The following is a 22924-nucleotide window of genomic DNA, read 5'->3' as shown; positions in this document are numbered from 1 at the left end:
AGTACAATTAATAAATTTTAATTATACCTCTTTACCATCTTTAAGTCCTTGAATTGTATTTTGAGAACTCAAGTGCACAAACTCATATTCAAAATTATTTTTTCCACCCTCGAAAAATTAACTCAATCCCTGAGAAGGAGAATCAGTAGACTGAATCATCATACACAGTTTAAACATTTGGTAATATTGCATCATCAATTTTAACTATAATAATAATTACAATAATGTATTGAATAACACAAATATGTTTTTTAATCACCTTTGTTTAAGTTCTCTTGCCTCTTTGGACTCCATGTTGTAGACAATTTTGGTGTAGTCCAAATAGTTTTGCAAACAAACCTTATCTGCACTTTAGAGAAAGATATCATGGAGTTATAATCATGTCAAATGTATACCTACCCTGTAAAACAAATACCAAGTTTTGAATGATAACTTGACCTACTCTGGAACCCTTACTTTTGCAAACTGGATACTAATAACAACATTTTGAAATTCTGCCGAAGATAGAAATGCATTAAGGTCATCAACATAATTTCCAAATAAGGTACACTTCATTTGGATGTTGTTGCAAAGAAATCAAAGGTGGATAAACAACTTCAAATTGCAACATTTAAAATTTTACTTCTTCAAGAAAATAATATGTTACCCATCAACTTCAATGGAGATAACATTCACCTTTGTTGTTTTCCTTGTTCTTTGAAGCTTTCTTTAAGTGTCCACACTTGTGAGAAGTCCAATAACATCTACACAAACAAATGAGTTCAACACAAAATACAATTATATTGAGCTTAAATCATAATTATTCAACTTACCAATTAAGTAATCAACATCCCAGGTGCAAACACCATAGAGAGTGGAGTGTAGTGAGGTGTCGAAGTTGAAATCAAATCATTATCTAAAGACGCTACCTTAGTACTAGACTGAAAAATTAATTTTAACTACCGGAATTAGTTGTAACACTAAAAAATTGAAAAGAGTACACCTTTTTCCTTAACAATGTCGTTCTCGAATTTATAAATAAGTGTCCTCCTAACATATACATGAATTGTATCTCCCTACAAAAATGTGGAAAATTAAACGAATATTAAAATAGTGTAAAAAAAATAATACCAAAATACTATAATACAAACGAATAATAAAAATTTACCTACTTATCTTGGATTACCAACTCCATAAAAAATGGAAATTTGGGTTTGTTGAAATCAGCCATAAACCATAAGCGAACAACCCTTGCTATGAAATCCCTTTTTCTCTTTTAAGATTCACTTCTTTGATGGTATTATCATGTTTATGCGAGTGCGACATTCTCACTTACACTTTTCAGATAACAAAATGAAATGTCAAAATGCACAATATGAATGAATAAGAAACAAAAAAATAACCACAAATTCAAAAGATTAAAATAATAAATGAATATATATCTTCGGGATTTCAAAATTCAAAATGTACACCAAAAGGACCATAACCTTAATAGAACATTGTCAGAAAAAGAAGAGGCTAAAAAACCCTAAAAAACAAAGATCCACTAGAACCATTACCTAAACAGATCATTCTTTAAAAAAACGTTTAAACCTAATAAAAGATCTAAGTTAAACAAACAAAGGAAAACAATGTGAAAACCATATTGAAAAACCATATTGAGTTTAGGAAAACAATGTCAAAACCCCAAAAAGATCAAAAGTAAAAAATATAGATGAAACGGGTAGGGGTTAAAGAAACCTAAAAAATTGAGATCCATCGAAACCATGACCTAAACATAACATTTGCAAAAAAAAAAAAAAAAAGGTTTAAATCGTATTACTAAAATGTAGTTAAAAACCTAATACAAAATCCGAGACAAACCAAAAAAGAAAAACAATGTAGAAACCTTATTCAACTTAGGAAAACAATGTCAAAACCCCAAAAAAATAAAATGTACAAAATAGAGATGAAAGCAAGTGAAAAAAAAAACTGAGATCCACCAAAAACATTTCCATACCGACCAGTCCTTGGGCGTCGTTGACCACTGGTACTATTGGTGCCACGTAAGTAAGGTCCCACGAGTGGCGTGCACCAGTATCTCGCAAAGCACGTGTGCCAAGGAACCAAAGAGTGGTCAGACATCGGTCACCAAGATGTACTGACGTGCCACTAAACAGTGTGGAGAGGTCGGACATCGGGGACCCGAACAGTAGAGCTGGGCCACGAGAGGTGGATCCCAGACCACACACCAGTTATCAGTAAGGGAGAAGCCTAGGTCACGAGGGTCCATGCGTGTAGAGTGGATGACACGTTCAGGCATAACACAAGTGTAGAGCCACTGGAAAGAAGATATGATCTGTGAGGGTCGCGTTCCAGGGATGAGATGCATGCATGGCACGTGAACAGTTAGGGCACTCCCAGAGGCAGGTGACCCTAGAGATCAGGTGCACGAGGAGGCACCCCGGTGGTCACCGCGCCAGAGGTTGCACTCCAGTTAGGGAACCCACACGCTAGGTTATCCTAAAAGTAGGGTAACAACAGTGTTGGGCCCGCCTATCAGAAAAACCCATTTCGGGTAAAGAGGAAACCCTAGTTTCAGTCTATAAATAGTAAGGTCACAAACTTGGCAAGGTATGCTATTCCTTTGCGCCGCTTGACACACACACAACGACAATTATACAGTTTGGTGTTTCCTAGCCCTAATACTGACTTGAGCGTCGGAGTGCAAACAGCCTCTAGGGCGCCCTTTGTCTTTGTGTTTTCAGGCATTCATCACAGGAAAGGCCCGAGCAAACGCAGGGATTTTGGACGTGAGAGTGACGTAGGCGCACGAAGGCGTTTCAGGTCAACCGACAGGAACATTTGGCGCCCACCGTGGGGCACGATACAAAACATTGTCCCACCACCAAGAACCAGGAAGATCCAGGAGATGAGAAGTACGAGGCAGGGACCTGTTGCACCAAACGGGGGTGAAGGCCTCACCCTGCAACAGGTTATGGAGACGATGCGAGCCCTTCAGGAAGAGATGGTCGCGTCGAGAGCAAACCAAGAGTGTATCCAGGCTGACTTGGAGGCGTCGCAAGTCATTCGAATGAGGAACTGCGCAGGGATTTGCAAACCCGCGCAGACGAGCGTGAGAATGCAGATCAAGAGCCTGTGACACCGCCCAGGGAGTTTCCGACACCGTTCTCGCAAGAAATTGTGGATGCCGCAATACCAGCCACGCTCGCAGAGCTCAAGGTGACCTTCACTGGTACAGAGGACCCGGAGGCCCACCTCACGACTTTCCATACACAGATGATGCTGGTTGGGGGCTCCGATGCGGTGAGATGCAAGTTGTTCATGAGCACCCTGGCGGGAACAACGATGGACTGGTTCATCAGCCTCCTTGATGGCCATGTAACGTCGTTCCCACAACTTACAAAGTTGTTCAGGGCACAATACATCGCGAATCGGGCTCCCTCGTCAGTCTCTTATGATCTCTTTGATGTAAGACAATATCAAGGAAAGTCTTTGAAGGAGTTCCTCCACCGCTTTGGAGCACAGGTAGTGAGGTTGAACCTCAAAGACGAAAGGATGATGGTGCACGTGTTCAGGAAGGGCATTGTGTTAGGCCCCTTCAGCGAGTCACTCATCTGAAACCATCCTAAGACCTTTGCCGAGATAAGGCGTCGCGCGGTGGCTCATATTGCGGCGGAGGAAGAAGTTAGCGAGAAACGCACGTGCGTGGTTGCTACGCGCCCGTGCGCAACAGGTCACCCTCAAACCCTAAGGGTGCATGAGGCAACAACAGAGAAGAAGACCCCCGTGAAGCAGCAACCCTATCAAACGAGGAAGCCTCAAACTAGGAGGCACGAGAGGGAGAACGTGCCACCAAGGTATGACTTCGTGGTAGAATTAAAGGACCTCATCGGTATCCCAAATGTAGCGGAGAGGCTGAAGGTACCCCCCAAGACCGACAAGAGGCTCGGGCCCAACAAGAACGCCTGGTGTGAGTTACACCAAGCATTCAGTCATCCCATACACAACTGCTTGGCACTGGGACACCAGCTAGATGAGATGGTGAAGAATGGTCTCCTGAGGGATTACTTGCAAGAAAAATAGGGGACCGAGGACGTGGCGGCGACAGGGGGTGGCCTGAGGCATGAAGTCCCCGTGCACGGTGAGATTCACACCATCGTGGGAGGGTTCTCGGGAGGAGGTTGTACTGCTTCTCAGCAGAGGAGATACGCACGACGGTGATGTCGGTAGAAGCGAAAAGAACCGACGATGCCTTCGATGTCGACCTTGCCTTCACCAAGGGCGACCTTCAGGATGTTCTTCCCCATGACAACGACCCGGTGGTGATCTCAGTGGTAACCGCAGGAAGGAAGGTGCACCGTGTGCTAGTAGATCAGGGAAACTCGGCAGACGTAATTATTAGAATGGATGGCTTTAAACTAGAGGGGGTGTATTGTTTAAAGAGGGTTTTCGCAAACTTTTAAGCTAAGAATGAAATTACTTCGAGAAACAAATGATAAGGAATCCAGTTTGCTAAAACACAAAGCAAAAACAACAGCACCAGAAAAACAATCGGTTGTTTCGCAGAAACAATCGGTTGTTTATACCAGTTTGCAAATATTAAAACTGAATTTAAAGAGATTAAGGATAGAGAGAATGCACATAGATGTTTATACTGGTTCACCCTAAACCCAGAGCTACATCCAGTCTTCTCAGAAACCACTAAGGAATTCCACTAAGCAATCAAACCTAGATGACTTACAACACAACCAAAGAAGTGACCTTGATCCCCTCAAGACACACACTTCTCTTGGTCAACACACCAACACTAAGAATGTTGATCTTGATCCCCTCAAGAACACACAGCACTTCTCAGCAAACACACAAGGTTTCTTTCAACAGATACAAGGATTACACTTGTTACAGAAACAAATCTGAAATCAATACAAGAGAAAATCCTATCTCACACTCTTTGATCAAACTCAATCTCTAAGCAATCTCAACTCTTTCAAAATCAGAAAGTTGTATTCTTCTTGTAAAACCCAAATCTGTTTTACTGTTTTATATTCAAAGCTGTTGTTTGTTATCAAATCTTAACAAACTATTAATTGCATTAAATATTGGTCAAAGCATTAAAAACTGGAGCGTAAGCAATTGGAAAATCATTTAATGCTCAGTCAAAGCACCGTGCCGCGACGCGACTCCGCACCGTGCCGCGACCCCCGCGCACGAACCCCCGTACCGCGCCGCAACCCCCGCATCCTGCCTCTGCGCCTGCCGCGCCGCGTCTCCGCGCCGCGACCCCCGCGCCGCACCGCGCCGTGCCTCGCGACCCCGCGCCCAAACCCGCACCGCGCCGTGCCTCGCGACCCCCGCGCCCAAACCCGCGTCGCACCGCGCCGTGCCGCGACCACCGCACCGTGCCTCTGCGCCTACCGCGCGCGCGACTCTGCGCCCGAACCCGCGAACCCTGCGCTGTGCCCCTTCCGCGCCGCGAAACCCTCACCGTGCGACGGACACGACCGCCACTCTGCCGCACCGCGCGACGGACACGACCGCGAACACGCTTCCTGCCGCGCCCGTGCTTACACCTACCGCTAGCCGACCCTGCCGTTGCGCCTGCGACCGCCGTCCACGCCTACGTGACCGTCATTGCTGCCACCGCTTGTCGTGACCCCCCATCCATTTGAGGTTAGTGTATTCTTATTTATTATCACCTATATTTTGAAAGTATTCGTTTTGAGTTTGATATTAATTGTTTATATTGAACGCACTGGTTCTGAGTCCGGAGGTGTTCGACCTTCGGCAATTTTCAGTCATGATATATTGTTTTGACATATTGAACGCACTGGTTCTGAGTCCGGAGGTGTTCGACCTTCGGCAATTTTCAGTCATTATATATTGTTTTGACATATTGAACGCACTGGTTCTGAGTTCGGAGGTGTCCGACCTTCGGCACTTTTGTTTTATTTTTTCATGATTACATATTGAAAATATTGGTTCTTAGTTTAACAGTTCTATGGATCGGAGTTGGATTAATACATCACGAATAAGTGATACTTACGAAAAAGGGGTGGAAGAGTTCATACAATTCGCAGAACATAATGCCGTTAGTTATAAGAATGGAGTAAGGATAAGGTGCCCTTGTATCAATTGTTTAAATGGAAGGATATTGATTGTTTCTGAAATTAGAGAACATCTTTTGTGTGATGGATTTTTGAAAAGTTATACAACATGGACGTGGCATGGTGAATTGTTAGACTTGCCAAGTGTGCACGGAGGTTCGGAGGAAGTTCATTTCTCAATGGATGATAGATTAGAAGACATGATTCGTGATGTGGGAGCAGAATCATTTGCTAATGTAGTTTTTGAAAATATGTCTAATGATGCAGAGACTCCTTTGTATCCTTGTTCAACTAGCTTCACACGATTATCAGCAGTGTTAAGGTTGATGAATTTGAAGGCAATGAATGGATGGACCGACAAAAGTTTTACAGAATTGCTTCAATTGCTTAAGGACATGCTTCCAGAAGGAAATACCTTGCCCAATCGAAATTATGAGGCGAAAAAAATACTTTGTCCAATGGGTATGGAGTATAGAAAAATAGATTCATGTCCTAACGATTGTATTTTATACAGAAATGAGTATGAAGATTTAAGAAGATGTCCCAGGTGTGGTTTGTCACGCTATAAGGTTAAGGTTCGTCAAAATGATGAAATTGATGAATTGACAAAGGAAGGTCCTCCTGCTAAGGTTGTTTGGTATCTTCCGATAATTCCAAGGCTTAAGCGTTTGTTTGCAAATGCAGATGACGCTAAAAACCTTAGGTGGCATGCAGATAATAGAAAATGTGATGGATTACTTCGTCATCCTGCTGATTCTTTGCAGTGGAAGAATATTGATAAAGAATTTCCTGAATTTGGAAAAGAATCAAGAAACTTAAGACTTGGATTGGCAACTGATGGAATGAATCCCTTTGGAAATTTAAGTAGTAATCATAGTTCATGACCCGTTTTGTTAGTGATTTACAACTTACCTCCTGCGTTGTGTATGAAGCGCAAATACATGATGTTGTCTATGATGATCTCTGGTCCAAAACAACCTGGAAATGACATAGATGTTTATCTTAATCCATTGATTGAAGATTTGAAATTATTGTGGAATGAAGGGGTTGATGTGTTTAACGCGTTTAAAAATGAATCTTTCCGATTGCATGCGATGTTGTTTTGTACTATCAATGACTTCCCTGCATATGGGAACTTGTCAGGTTATAGTGTGAAAGGCCATAAAGCATGTCCAATATGTCAAGACAATACATCTTATGAGCAGTTGAAACATGGAAGAAAAACCGTGTATCTTGGGCATCGTAGATTTCTAAAGAAATATCATCCGTATCGTCGATTGAAAAAAGCTTTTAACGGATACCAAGAACATGACATTTGTCCCACTCCCTTAAGTGGTGTTGAAATTTATGAAAAAATCAAAAATGTTAATGTGACTTTTGGAAAAATGAAGAAGAAGCAAACCGTGACTGAAATATGGAAGAAGAGATCAATCTTTTTTGATCTTCCGTATTGGTGTAAGTTAGATGTTAGACACTGTCTAGATGTAATGCACGTAGAGAAGAATGTGTGTGACAGTCTAATAGGAACACTTCTGAACATTAAAGGCAAAACAAAGGATGGTGTGAATGCACGTCTGGATTTGATTGAAATGAATATACGAGAGGAATTGGCACCGAGAGAAGTTGGTAAACGTACATACTTGCCTGCAGCGTGTTACACTTTGTCAAAGAAAGAGAAAACAAGTTTTTGTGAATGTCTTAAAGGTGTTAAGGTACCACAAGGCTACTCTTCAAATGTGAAGAGTCTTGTATCTATGAATGATTTGAAACTAATTGGCTTAAAGTCACATGATTGTCACGTTCTAATGCAACAATTATTACCGGTGGCTATTCGTGGAATCTTGCCCAAAAATGTTAGGCATACAATCACTCGACTATGTTCATTTTTCAATTCCATATGTAGTAAAGAGATTGACTCTCAGAAGTTGGATGAACTTGAAGAAGAAATAATTGTTATCTTGTATCAACTCGAGATGTTTTTTCCTCCATCTTTTTTTGATATTATGGTACACTTGGTTGTTCATCTTGTAAGAGAAATCAGATTGTGTGGGCCAGTTTATATGCGATGGATGTATCCAGTTGAACGATACATGAAGATTTTGAAGGGATATGTGAAGAATCAATGTCGTCCAGAAGCTTCCATTATTGAAAGATACATTTCAGAAGAATCTATTGAGTTTTGTTCTGAGTACATGTCAAAAGCCAAATGTATAGGAGTTCCCGAAAAAGGTTGGCACTCTCGTAGATTCATAAGTAAATCTTCAAGAGGTGTACATGTCATAAGCAAATCTAGAGAAGAGGTTCTGCAAGCACACTTGTATATCTTGAATAACACTGATGAGGTGTTACCATACTTAGATACACACAAAGACATTGTCAAATATAAAAATCCAAGACAATCAGAAAAATGGGTGTTAATTGAGCATAACAAAACTTTCATGTCATGGTTTAAGCAACAAATAATGAATGATCCATCAGCATCTAAAACATTAACATGGCTTGCAAACGGTCTCAAATTTGATGTTTTATGTTGTTCTGGCTATGAAGTAAATGGTTGTTTGTTTTACACAAAGTCTCGAGATGATAGGAGTACAGTGCAAAATAGCGGAGTCACCTTGGAGGCAGAGTCTATGCAGTTTTCAACTGCAAAGGATCAAAATCCTGTTGTGGGATCAATGCCTTATTATGGTGTCATAGTAGAGATTTGGGAAGTTAATTATACCAAGTTTACTGTACCTGTTTTCAAATGCAAGTGGGTTGACAATAAGACTGGTGTCAAAGTTGATGAATCAGGAATGACTTTGGTTGACTTTCGAAAGATAGGTTATCATGACGAACCATTTATAATGGCACATCAAGCTTCCCAAGTTTTCTATATCCAAGATCCTACGTCTGACCACTGGTCTGTTGTGCTACATGGAAAAAAACAACATAATGACCCAGAAGATACAAACAATGACATTTGTGAGATTGAATCACTTACAAGAACGACCATCAATAAAGAGTACGAGGATGTTGCTGATGTTGTACATGCAACTCGAAATGATCATGATGAAGGAATATATATTTGTATGTACATGTGATTCATATTTAGTTTTACAATATATTTCATTTTCATTATATTTCATATTCTTGATGCTTATTATATTTTTTTTATAACAGGAACATGGCAGATGATAAAGTTTCCCATTCAAAAACTGGTAGAGGACCTACAAGATTGAAGAATATGTTTAAGAAGATAACTAAAGATGACAAAATACCTTTGTCTATTGATATCCACACTGGTGTGCCCACTGGGCAACATGCAAAGAAATATAGGAGTTATCTCGGAGTACTTTCTCGTGAAAGGATCTCTATCTTAACTCAGTCCTGGGATCACGTGACTGACCACCAGAAAAACATGATTTGGCAAGATATTCTGGTATGTAACTGTTTTTACTTTGCTAAATCTAAAGTTCTTTTATACTTTGTTTTTGTTTATGAACTAATTCTTTCAAACAATGTAAACACATTACAACATCCCGAATGTGGACACCTTGAAAGCGAAGGTTCTTTCAGATGTGGGTGTCAAGTTTCGTCAGTTTAAATCAAAATTGACAACAGATTATATATATGGGAAAAGGAAAGAAGAAAATCCTTGTGCAAAATATGCATCCATTGATGAAGAAACTTGGCAGCAGTTTGTCAATATTCGACAAACTGAAAAATGGCAGGTTAGTATCACTTTTATATTTGAATATAGTTTATATTAACGTATTACTAAATTTTGAGTGTTATGATAGGAGGTTCGAAACAAAGCAAAAGCCAATCAGGCACATAATGATACCCCACACTTATTGTCTCGTGGTGGTTATAAGTTGCTAGAGCAGAGGATGCTTGAAGAAAAGATTAAAGCACGTTCTACTTCCATTGAGGAAATGAATAGTGTAGATTCTTTAAGACCTCCATCCCCACCACTCCGACATGAGATGTGGAAGGGTGCCCGTATAAACACATTAGGGACATGGAGTTCTAAGTCTACAGAACAAACAGTTGAACGCATTGTAAGTTTGACAATTTCTTTTCAATGTGTTATTTTAAATTCTATGTGTTATTTTAAATTCAATATGTTGAAGTTTGTCAATTTCTTTTCATTTGTTTTAGGATTCTCTTAATGAGCAATCAACACAGGGGACTTTTAAACCATGTGGTTGCAATGATATTCTTAATGTTGCTCTCGGACGACCTGAACACCCTGGACGTGTTCGTGTAGCTGGATATGGGGTTGGGATTCGATCATACTTTGGACCTCCATCACACAGCAAGGAACAATTGTCCAATGAACCTAGCCAAGAGTATTTACTACAACTACGTGAGCAGTTAAAGGCTGAGGTAACTCAAGAGCTTAAAGAAAGCTTCATGGAGGAGTTTAGTGCGCGAATGGAAATGGAGTTCAAAAAGCGGTTGGAGGGTTTAGGACACTCACAACAACCACCTACTATGGTAGAAGATGAACCACCTCCGCCTCCTATTAAGAAAGTCAGCACTAAAGGGAGTTGTTCGGCAGTTGATCTATCAGGGGATGACTTTGGCTCAACTAGCCAATGCGAATTATATGTTGAGTGTAATTCTTTGACCCGATTCGTTGCCTTGGGTAAGTGTTATGAAGGGGTCACAATGTTACACAATGTGCCTCTTCCTTCTAATTTCATGAAGGTCACAGTGGAGAAGGTCCTTTATGGTGATCTTGCAGTTCCTGTGCCGACATCAGAGGTGACAATTGTGGCAGAGGCATTACATACTTTCGTTGCCTGGCCTAGACATCTCGTCAGACCTATAGACTCTATGGTATATATTTGCACTAATACTAATACAATTATGATATATTACATTCTAACTAATTTAAGTATTTTTTGTTTTGATGAGTAGCAGGAACCTAAGACAAATTTGCCTCTGGGAAAGAAGAAAATAGTCTCCATTGATGATCCTCTGGCGGCATTGGTGGAAGTTGCTACAGCTTTAGATACAACTGTCTTAGAGGTTCCATGGGATGCCAATGTTTTTGGAAGGCATAGTAATCTACCGTTGTACGTTCACATGTCTGATTTGTTGGACCTTGCATCCGGAGATCAAGAGATTAACATAACAGTTCTGCAATTATGGATGATGTAAGTTCAAATTTTAAATTCTTTATACTTTTGATTTATTAAATATATTAGTACTAACTTATTGAAATTTAGGTATCTTTCTGGATTATGCTTTGATGAGGGGAAACATAATATATATGGGTTTTTAGACCCTCAAATCACTCAATCAATTGGAAACAAGAAGTCGGAAACACAAACATACATCACCACTGCCTTAAAGAATGGTGGAAAACACATTTATTTTGCTCCGTACATCCATGAGTAAGTTCTTATTTATTAAATAAGTTTTAATAAATTATTGAAATAAGAGAAACTAATTAACTGATTTGTTATACAGGCGTCATTGGCAACTATTGATCATATCTGTTCAAGATCATACCGCTGCATGGTTTTGCTCCTTGCATAAAAAACCTCCTGCCTATTTTAAAAACATTATAGATAGGTACGACAGTTTCATTTAACATTTATTATTACTTATATATTATATAATGTTATGTATTCTAACATGAAATCTTATTATTTTAGTGCTTACTCTGGATATAATATGTTGTGTGGGAGGAGAACTTCAAACGCACAAAAACTCACTTGGATGTACCTTAAGGTATTTAAAGTATATTTGTTCACTTAATTTAATGTGTTTCACTCATTCATTTAATACATTTATTTTCACATGCAGTCCAACAGGCAACCTCAAAATTATGAGTGCGGTTATTATGTTATGCAGTGGATGTTGACTATTTTGCAAGCTGAAATTAAGAAAGGTTGGGATAAGGTAATACCTCAATACAATAAACACTTTAAAATTTGAGATTTATTATTCATGCACTAATTCAAAATATTTCAAATGTCACAGTTGTTCAACGACCAACACCCGCTAGATTTAGAAGCATTGGAGTATGTGAGAACAACATGGTCAAAGTATTTTGTAACCATGTATAACACTCTAATATAGATAAATCATTACAATGACAAATTTTTTCATATATTACCAAACTTTTTTGTATTATGTTATAATTTGTTGTATGTAATTTTTATATTTAAATTATGATTTGAAATGTTTTTATTTTCTGGAATTGAAAACTTTATGCAGGTTATTTGAGATTTTTTAAAAAATACAATTTTTTATTTTTTTATAATCAAATACTTATAACGACGGTTCCACTTGGAACCGTCTTTAAAAGGCATACCTATAACGACGGTTCCTAGAGGAACCGTCTTTGAAAGTCGCGTAATTTTTTTTCGTTAAAAATTCATACCTTTTAACGACGCCTATAATAACGACGGTTCTGGAACCGTCTTTAAATGTCGATTTTAACCGTCGTTAATTTACCTTTTTGTACTAGTGGCATCAGGTACCTTGTCGTCAATGCCTCCTCTGCTTATAACATGTTGTTGGGTAGACCTACGCTAAATAGGTTAGGGGCGATGCCGTCGACAAGGCACATGAAGATGAAGCTATCGAACTTGGCAGAAAAGGTGATTACCATCAAGTCAAACCGGAAGGAGGCCAAGAGATGTTACGAGAACATTCTCAAAACAAAGAGAGGGGTATTCATGGTCACTACTAGACCACCGTACACAGAGGAGGTCCCCCTGCCCGAGGTCAGTCACACCAAACCCGCTTGGACTGTAGCAGAAATTGCCCGCGGGAAGATAGCTCGGGAGAGCAGATCTGATCCGTTTGGCAACCCTGGGGAAAGAGAGACTAGAGGGAAGGTCTCCAAGCTTAGCGGTGCCCCCGATCAAACGGCACAGGATCAGAATGCCAAGGTCCAACCTGTCCACCAGAGGGCCAAGGAATGACGCCTAATTGACTTAGAGGGTCTGTCTGTAAAGATAACTAAGTACAAGCTGAAACCCTACCCCGAGAAGGGCATGTTTGGAATAGAAACAGGGAAGTCTCTGGGTTCCTTGCTCGCTGAGCGTGTTATGGAGACAAACCCAGAAAGGTGCATGTCTGTCTTGTCTGAATTTGCACCATTTAGAGGAGGGGGCGACCTCCCTTACCAAGAGTGTAAAGAGGCGTTCATCAGGTTGAAGGAGTACTTAGCCAACCCTCCACCCCTATGAAAACCACATCCAAACACGTCATTTACTTTATATCTAGAAGGTGATCGGTCAGGTGATCAGTTCAGTCCTAGTGCAGAAACAGGACCAGTTTCAAAAACTCATACACATAGTGGGCAGAGTACGCCAAGGACCTGAGGAAAGACACTAGGTACTAGAGAAGGCAGCCCCATGGTTTCACGTCAGGTCTCCCCCGTATGGACTGGTTCTTTCAGAGTAACGGAGGTCCTCGGTTACAAAGCATGTAGACTAGAGACGCTGAAACGAGGCCCGATTCCTCGCACATGGAATACGACCGACTTCAAGTTTTATTTCAGTTAAGCAGTAACGTTGTACATGGTACTAGGGGACACTTTTTTTTCCCTTATAAGGGTTTTAAAATGAGGTCACCAAATAAATTTCGATTGAAATATTTTCTGGAGTTATGTACAATTCAGTTAAGAACTAGTTTCCCTTGCGTTAGAAGTCTTGTGAGCGGAGAGGTAGGTTCGTGAGAGAACACCTCCCCTCTCGAGTGAAAGCGCCAAGGTTGAACGAAATAGTTCACCAGTTAAATCCTCCTCGCCCTTGAGCGAAGCTGAGGTCAGTTAAGGACTTGTTTTCCTTGCGTTAGAAGTCTTGTGAGCGGAGAGGTAGGTTCGTGAGAGAACACCTCCCCTCTCGAGTGAAAGCGCCAAGGTTGAACGAAATAGTTCACATGTTAAATCCTCCTCGCCCTTGAGCGAAGCTGAGGTCAGTTAAGGACTTGTTTTCCTTGCGTTAGAAGTCTTGTGAGCGGAGAGGTAGGTTCGTGAGAGAACACCTCCCCTCTTGAGTGAAAGCGCCAAGGTTGAACAAAATAATTCGCCAGTTAAATCCTCCTCGCCCTTGAGCGAAGCTGAGGTCAGTTAAGGACTTGTTTTCCTTGCGTTAGAAGTCTTGTGAGCGGAGAGGTATGTTCGTGAGAGAACACCTCCCATCTCGAGTGAAAGCGCAAAGGTTGAACGAAATAATTCACTAGATAAATCCTCTGCGCCCTTGAGTGAAGCCGAGGTCAGTTGAGGGTTTGTTCCCCTTACGTTAGAGGCCTCATAAGTGGAGAGGTAGGTTCGTACAAAACACCTCCCCTTTCGAGCAAGAGCGCCAAGGAGGAACGACCTAGTTCACAATTAAAACCCCCTCCTTACGATGAAGGCAACATATCAAAGAACGCTAGAAGAAGCATCACGATGCCAGACACCACGAGTTAGAGGATGAAGGTGTTGGAGTTTGTAGGGAAAATGCGAGAGTGCTCGAGGAAGGAGACGAAGCAATCAAGAGTGTTTTAGAGAATGATGGAACAGTGATTGGACACACACGTTTTCGAATGTTTAAAGGAAACAAAGAAGCGTAAGCGACGTTAAGCCCTAGTCGTTGATCAAAACACGTGTGCACAGATAAGACAGGCTTAGAAAGACGTCACTTTGGTGCAGTATTCACGTCCTGTCACAAAGAGCCACGTAGGTCACCAAGGGCAAGGACTTAGTCTCTTCGCTGAACGAAGTTACAGCTCGAGACTGGGGGGCTTGTGTACCGACCAGTCCTCGGGCGTCATTGACCACTGGTACTATTGGTGCCACGTAAGCAGGGTCCCACGAGCGGCGTGGGCCAGTATCTCGCAAAGCACGTGCGCCAAGGAACCAAAGAGTGGTCAGACATCGGTCACCAGGATGTACCGACGTGCCACTAGACAGTGTGGAGAGGTCAGACATCAGGGACCCGAACATTAGAGCTGGGCCACGAAAGGTGGATCCCAGACCACACACCAGTTATCAGTAAGGGAGTAGCCTAGGTCACGAGGGTCCATGCGTGTAGAGTGGATGACGCGTTCAAGCGTAACACAAGTGTAGAGCCACTGGAAAGAAGATATGACCTGTGAGTTCCAGGGATGAGCAGTATGCATGGCACGTGAACAGATAGGGCACTCCCAGAGGCGGGTGACCCTAGAGATCAGGTGCACAAGGAGGCACCCCGGTGGTCACCTCGCTAGAGGTTGCACTCCAGTTAGAGAACCCACGCGCTAGGTTATCCTAAAAGTAGGGTAACAACAGTGTTGGGCCCGTCCATCAGAAAAGCCCATTTCGGGTTAAGAGGAAACCTTAGGTTCAGTCTATAAATAGTAAGGTAACAAACTTGGCAAGGTACGCTATTCCTTTGCGTCGCTTAACACACACACAACGACAGTTATACAGTTTGGTGTTTCCTCGCCCTAATACTGACTTGAGCGTTGGAGTGCAATCGGCCTCTAGGACGCCCTTTGTCTTTGTGTTTTCAGACATTCATCACAGGAAAGGCACGAGCAAACGCATGGATTTTGGACGTGAGAGTGACGTAGGCGCACGAAGGCGTTTCAAGTCAACTGATAGGACCAGAAGTGAAAAAAAAAACTGAGATCTACCAAAAACATTTCCATACGCAAAATCCTAAACCCTAAAAACATCATATACGACCAAAACATTTTCAAACAGGGAAAAAGAAAGATATTATCACGAAAAGTTCCATAAAACAAAGAGACGAAGCACACTTTCGATGAAAACATGGCACAATAACCACTATTCCTTTGAATGGCGTACAAAAACAAAGCAATATTTTTTCTTGGCGTGGTTGATAATACGGTGAAACCATTTCTAGCAAAAGACTTAGCACAAAGCATAAGTTAAAACCTAAAATGGCGATTTGGATTGACAAAGTGGAAAAGGCAAAAGTGCAATGCGTAAACGTGAAAGAGAAAACAAAAAGGCACCATTTAAGAGGTCTCCACGTCGTGTCAATCGTAAAGGTCTCCACATGTTTGTGTGTGCAAAAACCCTAGCAAAAGGGTTAAAAAGCACAAATCGTGAAATGAGAAAGGAGAGAGACATGGAGACCGTGAGGGAGCAAAGATGAAACCACGTAACCTCTCGAGTGCGAGGTATATATACTTATTTTTGTAAGTTTTGAAGTGTTTGCTTTTAAATTATTTTTGAAAGAAATTGGTGGAGGTAACACGTGGCCAAACTAACCTAGTTTCTAAGTGTATTATAGATAAATTTTTAATGCTAGTATACTTAGCAATCTCAAAAAACTTGTACATCTATTTTAGGACTAACAAAATATTTTCTTCTCATTGTTTGGTTTTGAAATAATAATGGTTCAGATGATTGTTTGATTTCAGTTAGACATTATTAATTCGCTTGATGAAGAGTGTTATTTCTTATGTTGTTTGGTTTTGTAATGATAACACCTATTTATATTATATTTAAATATTTATAAGCAAACACTATTTTTCAGAATTATTTTGAAATTGAAATGAATCTGTTGCTTAACTTTTTGTTATGGAATCTGGCTTTGGTTTCCATTTTCTTACAAAATGGAGTGAAAAAGGAGTGTTCATTTTCAATTTCATGAACCATGTCACTTAAACTTTGCCTCCTAGTTCCATAATTTCTGTGTTTCCCAAAAACCCTAATTGACACTAGTTTCCTTTCCCAAATCCTAACACATCCTTTCAGACTTAAGAAACCATGTCCACCCACCGAGTGTTCCAGCTTAAGCTTCATCCATTAACAGGTGACTCTGAATGGGTCGTCATCGAAGACAACGAGGAGAGCTTCGCCCAGAATTTCCACAAGCCCTTCCTTGCAACGACATCGTATTTGGACATGCTCAATGACTCCGCCAGAAACGCTGCATTTCGCCAAGCCATTCAGAAAACCATCACCAAACCTTGTCATGTTCTCGATATCGGGTACTTCATAAATAAAGATATAGGTGTAGCTTAATTTGATTTTAGTCTTTGCACTTTTTTGTATAATGCAATGCCACTACAATCGGGCAGTGCTGGAACTGGGTTGCTTTCAATGTTGGCTGCTCGTGCCATGGGTGACGAAGGGAGGGTTACAGCATGTGAATCTTATCTTCCCATGGTGAAGCTGATGAAGAAGGTGTTGCGCCTTAATGGCATGGAGGGAAGAGTCAAAATCATCAATAAGCGCTCTGATGAACTCCAAGTTGGTCTTGATATCCCTTCACGAGCCCATGTTCTTGTAAGTGTCATTTCAAGACTCTCATCTTTATAAACTTGTGTAAATGTCCTTGCATTGCAAGTCCTCTGTCATCACCTAACACGTTTTGATTGTTAAATAGCCAAATGAATAATAGGAATGTCTGGATACAAGTTAGAAGTGCTGTTGAGAACTTTTCTGCTGAAAATTTAGTTTTTTTTCCAGTACATAAGGTGTCCAAATTCCTTCTTAACTTTGTATCAAAATATATTCATAATCACTTAGAAAGTTAAAGTTAACTGCTGGGTTTAAAACATGTTATGGTTTCACTCTTCTAGAGTCAGTAAGGGCAAAGTATGCAATCTAAGTTGTTAGTGACAAATCAATGCTTGATATTTATAGTGTATGTGTGTTTGCGCAATGATAAGACAAAAAAAAGGAAAGAAACGATGAATTGACATAATTGTTATAGGTAAGCGAGATACTTGATTCAGAGCTACTGGGTGAGGGGCTTATACCGACCCTACAACATGCACATGACAATTTGTTGGTGGAAAATCCTCTGACTGTGCCATATCGAGCAACTATACATGGACAGGTAATCAGAGGACATGACATACTACATTCTTCTGTGTCATCATTTAGTTTTTAGTTTTATTGATATTTAGGTTGAATATGATATTTTTATGCTTTTATCATTACAGAAATGTTAGTAACGCACTCCCTACCATACCTTGTTTGAACACATTTTTTACTGTTGACCAAAATTATATAAATCGTCAATTTTTGTGGGTCTCTCAATTAGTATTTGATGAGTCTCATAAATCGTATTTTTCAATAAATTTAGCCAATGATAGATAATGTTTTAAAAGCAGTAGGTTAGAGAGTGTGTTGCTAATACTCTTCTTATCACTAACATGAAGATCATTTTCATTGTATTCTTTCCTTTCTTTTAAGTTTTGACTTGAGTCTAACAGAAATTTGTGCCTCTTCCTTCATATCCTTTCTTCAGCTGGTTGAAAGCACATTCTTACGGAAGTTTCATGATTTTCATAACAATGAGGCTACTGTATCTGATGGCATTCGACTTACTCCTCCAGGGCTTGGGAGTGTGCTAAGTGTCAAACATCAACAATATGCCATGCATGTCGATCCCATACAAGAAGAAATAACATTGGTATGTTTAATAACAATTCTGTTACTGAATTAAACATTATTAATAGTAGTATATTTCATACTCAAATTGAGATCCTCTAGCTTTCAGAACCCTTCAAAATTTTTGAATTTGATTTTTGGAAACGGCCAGAGAGTTATGGAGAAACTGAGTTGTGTGTAAAGGCAACGAATGATGGGAGAGTTCATGTTGTGATCTCTTGGTAATCATGTGTTTTTTAATGGTATTTTAATTGTATTATTAGAGTATGTTATTTCCTTTCACAGTCCTGTTGTGTTTGATTTAGGTGGGTACTTCAACTTGATCAGGAAGGGACCATCTATTATTCCACTGCTCCAAGGTGGATAAGCTCACCAACAATTACAAGTGAGAGTTTGTTATGATTTAGTTTGTTAGTTAGGGTGCATTGACTTCAACATTACACATTACATTACTATTGTACATTGCTTTGATATTGTTTGAAAGTTATATGAAATAAGAATTATAGTACTATTAATCATAACATATCTTATGTATATTTATAATTTTTATTGTTTATTGTTAATTGTTAATATTTTAGAGTCTTCACTAATGTTCTTGCATTGGTTCTACCCTAGGTCCTGTTGGTTGGTGTGACCACTGGAAACAGTGTGTTTGGTTTGTCCCAGGAAGTGGTATTTCCATACTCAAAGGGGAAGAAATTCATTTACTTGCTACTCATACTGAAACTAGTTTCTCATATAATTTTGATACCCGAGTACCAACTTCTGAGATTTTGAACCATAAATGCATGACTCGAGATTTTCAGCTTGTACTACCACCAGAAAGAGCTGCAATTTATGCAGACAAAGAATGGAGGCTTTCAATGTTGAAAGCAGTACAAAGCATTGTAAGCTATTCAGCCTCTTTCCCATGCCATATGATTGAGCTATGCTTGTATAAGGAACAAATTATAAACTAAAAGTTAACATATTTTATTTACTTTACCATAACTGATAATGTTTACCTTTTCAGGGAAAAGATCGTTTGTTATGCTTGGTTGTAGATGATAGTGTCGTTTTACCACTTCTTGTGGCAAAGCTTTCAGAAGCAAGTGTAATGTCATTATTTCCAGGGTTGAGGGAAAGGGGCCTCCAATATTTGCAAGCAGTTGCCCATGAAAATGGTTTGTCACATAGTTGCATTGAAGTTCTTGAAAAAAGCGTGCAACAGTTAAACATGCATGATATACATCAGAAAAAGGTTAAGTTTTCTTGATTCCACTTGCATGGTTGATTTATTATTGCTTCAATTAGAAACCTATATCATATACTTCCCTTATGTCTATGATGCATAAATCCAAAAAATTGGAATAACTTTGCATTTGAACAAGAGACTTGGAAGCTGTGAAATGAACATATTAATTCAGAAAATATTGTTTTACTTTGCTTGCTTCTTATATTTTTTATATGGAACTTTATTTCTTAATTTTTGAACTCGGGAACAAACTTGCTCATCTTTTCAAATTAATAGTAAATGCATAAATTTTATTTTATGATTATTGCATTTAAACAATATTTGGTTGTATTTCCTCCTAGTATTAACTGATGTAAATTGGACCACCTCTGTTTTTCTATTTATTTTTGTTATGTTATCTAGGAATTTTCTTCGGTTGCACATTAACATATTCCAGCTCAGTGTATGTGTTGAGTTATGAAAAAGATATTATCATTGTAATTATGAAAATTAAGGTAATGTAGAATCCTATAGGAGATATTGTAATAATTATTCTAAGGTGGTGGAGCTCCATATATACCCTCTTGTAAAGGTTTACAAAATACAATTTGAATCATATCTTTTATATTCAAATACCTAAGTTTTCTTTTTTTCCAGTGTATGACTTATTACAGTGTTTGCCTATGTCGGGCCTATAAATAGATCTTTAGTGTAAGCATATAGAACTCTCTTTGTTAATATATAATAGTGAATATATTAACAGGGATCTCATGATGAACCTTTGGTCTTTAACTCAGTCCAATAGCATTGTATGATTTATATAATCAACCTTTATTTAGTGGGATAAGGCTTGTTGTTATAGAGAGTACTTGATATTTGAGTTGGTTGAACACTTCGTCCAAGAGGATTACTATAGGTTTTTCATGGAAGCACCCTGCCAAGGATACTATTCAGTTATCCTACATCAAAACCTTTCTTATATTTGAATATTTTTGTACATAAAATATATTCATTACATTTTAGGAAAGTAGTGTGTCTAAACGTATGTTGCATTCTGTAGAAAACAATATCTATGTTGTACATGTGACATTAATTCCTTTTCCTGGAATGTTTAAGCCACTTATGCCTTTTTGAATCAGGTTAAATATGTATATTTTTTTCTTTTGTCTGTAGGTTGATCTGTTAATAGCAGAACCTTTCTATGTAGGACACGATGGTATGCTGCCATGGCAGAACCTGCGATTTTGGTATATTTTTTTTATTAACTTCTCTTGCAATGATCATTTATTTATTTATTTTAATATTAGTTGTGCTTTAACAATTATAAATGATCAATGACAATGTGATTTTAATTTGGCACTTAACATTCTAAAGTTACTTTTATTCCTTTTAGGAGAGATCGTACTACACTTAATGATATCCTCTCTGAAGATGCTCTGATAATTCCTAGTAAAGGAATATTGAGAGCACGTGCCGTGTCTCTTCCTGTAAGTTATTGGGGATTAATCAAAGCTCAAATATGTAGCTTAGGAATTTTTCTTTTATTTATGCAGTGGATTAAGAGAACATGACTATTCTTTTTTGGTTGATAGTGGAGCCGTATACATGGATTAATGTGACACACAATTTGCAGGATCTTTGGAGAAGTCGTTGTTGCCTGAGTAATATTGAAGGTTTTGACCATTCAGTGGTAAATGCTACATTGGGGGCTTGTGGTCATCTACCTGAACTAGAAGAGGGTCCCTGTCTCCCTTTTTTCGTCTGGCAGTGTGGAGAATTTGATGTAATTCATGTTTTGAAAGAAAATTCCACTTATCAAATAACAATAGTGTAGTAGTATCAATTTGGTCTTATTATGCATAATGTTTCAGGTGCTTAGTGAGACATTTGACGTGATGGAGTTTGATTTTTCAAAACAAATATGCGAATGTCAAGGAAAATCCCAGGTATTATGATATATAATCTAAGTTTTGGACTCATCGGCGTCATCAGCATGTTTGGTACTTGGCAGTGTCAGGGACTATGATGTCTAGTTATTTTATTGCACAACAGTTTCCTTTCAACGAAGAATTGCACAACTGTTGGTCCCTGGTGTAGCTTATTAACTGAATAATTATTATTATCTCGAGAGAAGCATGCTCATAGGAAAAACTCGACCTAACTACTAACCAGTTATTAACAGGAGATTGCAAAGGACATCAATTGACTTTAATTATATCTGCCTATATATCTTACAGAATAGTAATTTGTAAATATAAATAATTTTTATATAATGAATATTGAAAATTGTCTGTTGCAGGTTAGGTTCACCAAGAGCGGGGTATGTCATGGATTTGTATTATGGATTGACTGGGTGATGGATTTGCAAAATTCTAATGTGATTTCAACTGGTCCAGGTCACTCTCACTTACATTTCTAAGATATATAAACCTCTGAATCTCCACTCTTCCATAACACTGCAGAATTATAATTTATATATGAAAGACTAAATGAACACCTAACACTGAACTCATTCTTGTAAAGGATCTAAAACAAATCAGCTTATTGTTCCCATTTTAAGATTGCAGATAGGAAGTACTGGAAGCAGGGAGTTAAGCTTCTTGGAACTCCTAAAACAGTAGGCCCCCAAAGCTCGAGAGGTGTCCAACCTTGTTCAGCAGTTGTCGAAGCTTGTTTTAGCCCATTGAAGGAGGAACTCAAAATTATACTTGATTTTTTATGAAACTTTTGCAATCAATGGCACAGAAAATTGTGTAGGGTAGGGAACTGTGCCATTTTCGTTTTAGACGCACATAAACTTCAACGCTACTAAAGTAGCTTTTTGCATATTCTTTTAATTTTATGTTAGAATGTTTCCATGCTTATGTTTCTTAAGTAGTTCCATGCTCGGATATGAATCAGTTAATATGATGTCAAAAAGTAAAACTTATCAGGTCGACTACCACATCTAATATATTATTTAATTACAACAATTTAATTAATACAATAACAAATAGCAAATATTATATAAAAGACTAAAATGTAAGACTAAAAAACTTGCCTACAATAGAAGACTTTTTTCCATTAAACTTTAATATCATACTCCATCTTCTACATGCACCTTCTAATTTATTTAAATTACCAAGTACCGTTGTGAGTTTTGTTTCAGTTTAATCTTCCTCTCATTCTTGTTCTTTGCTGCTTGAGGCTATTTATACAGACGATGACGTGAGATGTGGAGCCCTTATGTGACGTTTATATTTGTGAATGTACTATAGCTTCACTCAATTTCGGTGC

At 39.0% G+C, this 22924-nt stretch overlaps 2 protein-coding genes across 2 annotated transcripts; both read left to right on the top strand.

Moving 5' to 3' along the window:
- Positions 1–6997: 6997 nt before the first annotated feature.
- On the top strand, positions 6998–11237 carry LOC137828559 (uncharacterized). Its single transcript, XM_090303797.1, has 4 exons — positions 6998–9148; positions 9869–10129; positions 10230–10913; positions 10998–11237. The coding sequence occupies exons 1-4, from the start codon at positions 7013–7015 to the stop codon at positions 11235–11237; spliced, it is 3321 nt and encodes a 1106-aa protein (XP_090159923.1). The 5' UTR covers positions 6998–7012.
- Positions 11238–16061: 4824 nt separating this feature from the next.
- On the top strand, positions 16062–22522 carry PRMT7 (protein arginine methyltransferase 7). Its single transcript, XM_090303685.1, has 15 exons — positions 16062–16208; positions 16789–17024; positions 17115–17322; positions 17753–17878; positions 18293–18457; positions 18538–18656; positions 18741–18820; positions 19051–19322; positions 19448–19675; positions 20822–20895; positions 21042–21135; positions 21282–21431; positions 21520–21594; positions 21948–22044; positions 22216–22522. Exons 2-15 carry the CDS (start codon positions 16801–16803, stop codon positions 22368–22370), a joined length of 2067 nt encoding a protein of 688 aa, XP_090159811.1. The 5' UTR covers positions 16062–16208; positions 16789–16800; the 3' UTR covers positions 22371–22522.
- The last annotated feature ends 402 nt before the right edge of the window (positions 22523–22924 follow it).

This window comes from Phaseolus vulgaris, chromosome 6 (genome assembly GCF_051622355.1).
Source record: "Phaseolus vulgaris cultivar YP4 chromosome 6, ASM5162235v1, whole genome shotgun sequence".
Classification (NCBI taxonomy): Eukaryota; Viridiplantae; Streptophyta; class Magnoliopsida; order Fabales; family Fabaceae; genus Phaseolus; species Phaseolus vulgaris.
The sequence above is the reverse complement of the archived record's forward strand: the minus strand, read 5'-3'. Positions and strand labels throughout refer to the sequence as shown.

Bases quoted from the DNA above. Each gene is read 5' to 3' on its own strand.
- LOC137828559 (XM_090303797.1), top strand. From the start codon at position 7,013: ATGAAGCGCAAATACATGATGTTGTCTATGATGATCTCTGGTCCAAAA. The intron at 9,149-9,868 runs TATATTTGTATG...GTGTTATGATAG, and splicing joins ATGATCATGATGAAGGAATA to GAGGTTCGAAACAAAGCAAA. The intron at 10,130-10,229 runs GTAAGTTTGACA...CATTTGTTTTAG, and splicing joins AACAAACAGTTGAACGCATT to GATTCTCTTAATGAGCAATC.
- PRMT7 (XM_090303685.1), top strand. From the start codon at position 16,801: ATGTCCACCCACCGAGTGTTCCAGCTTAAGCTTCATCCATTAACAGGT. The intron at 18,821-19,050 runs GTGAGAGTTTGT...GTTCTACCCTAG, and splicing joins AAGCTCACCAACAATTACAA to GTCCTGTTGGTTGGTGTGAC. The intron at 21,432-21,519 runs GTAATTCATGTT...ATAATGTTTCAG, and splicing joins GGCAGTGTGGAGAATTTGAT to GTGCTTAGTGAGACATTTGA.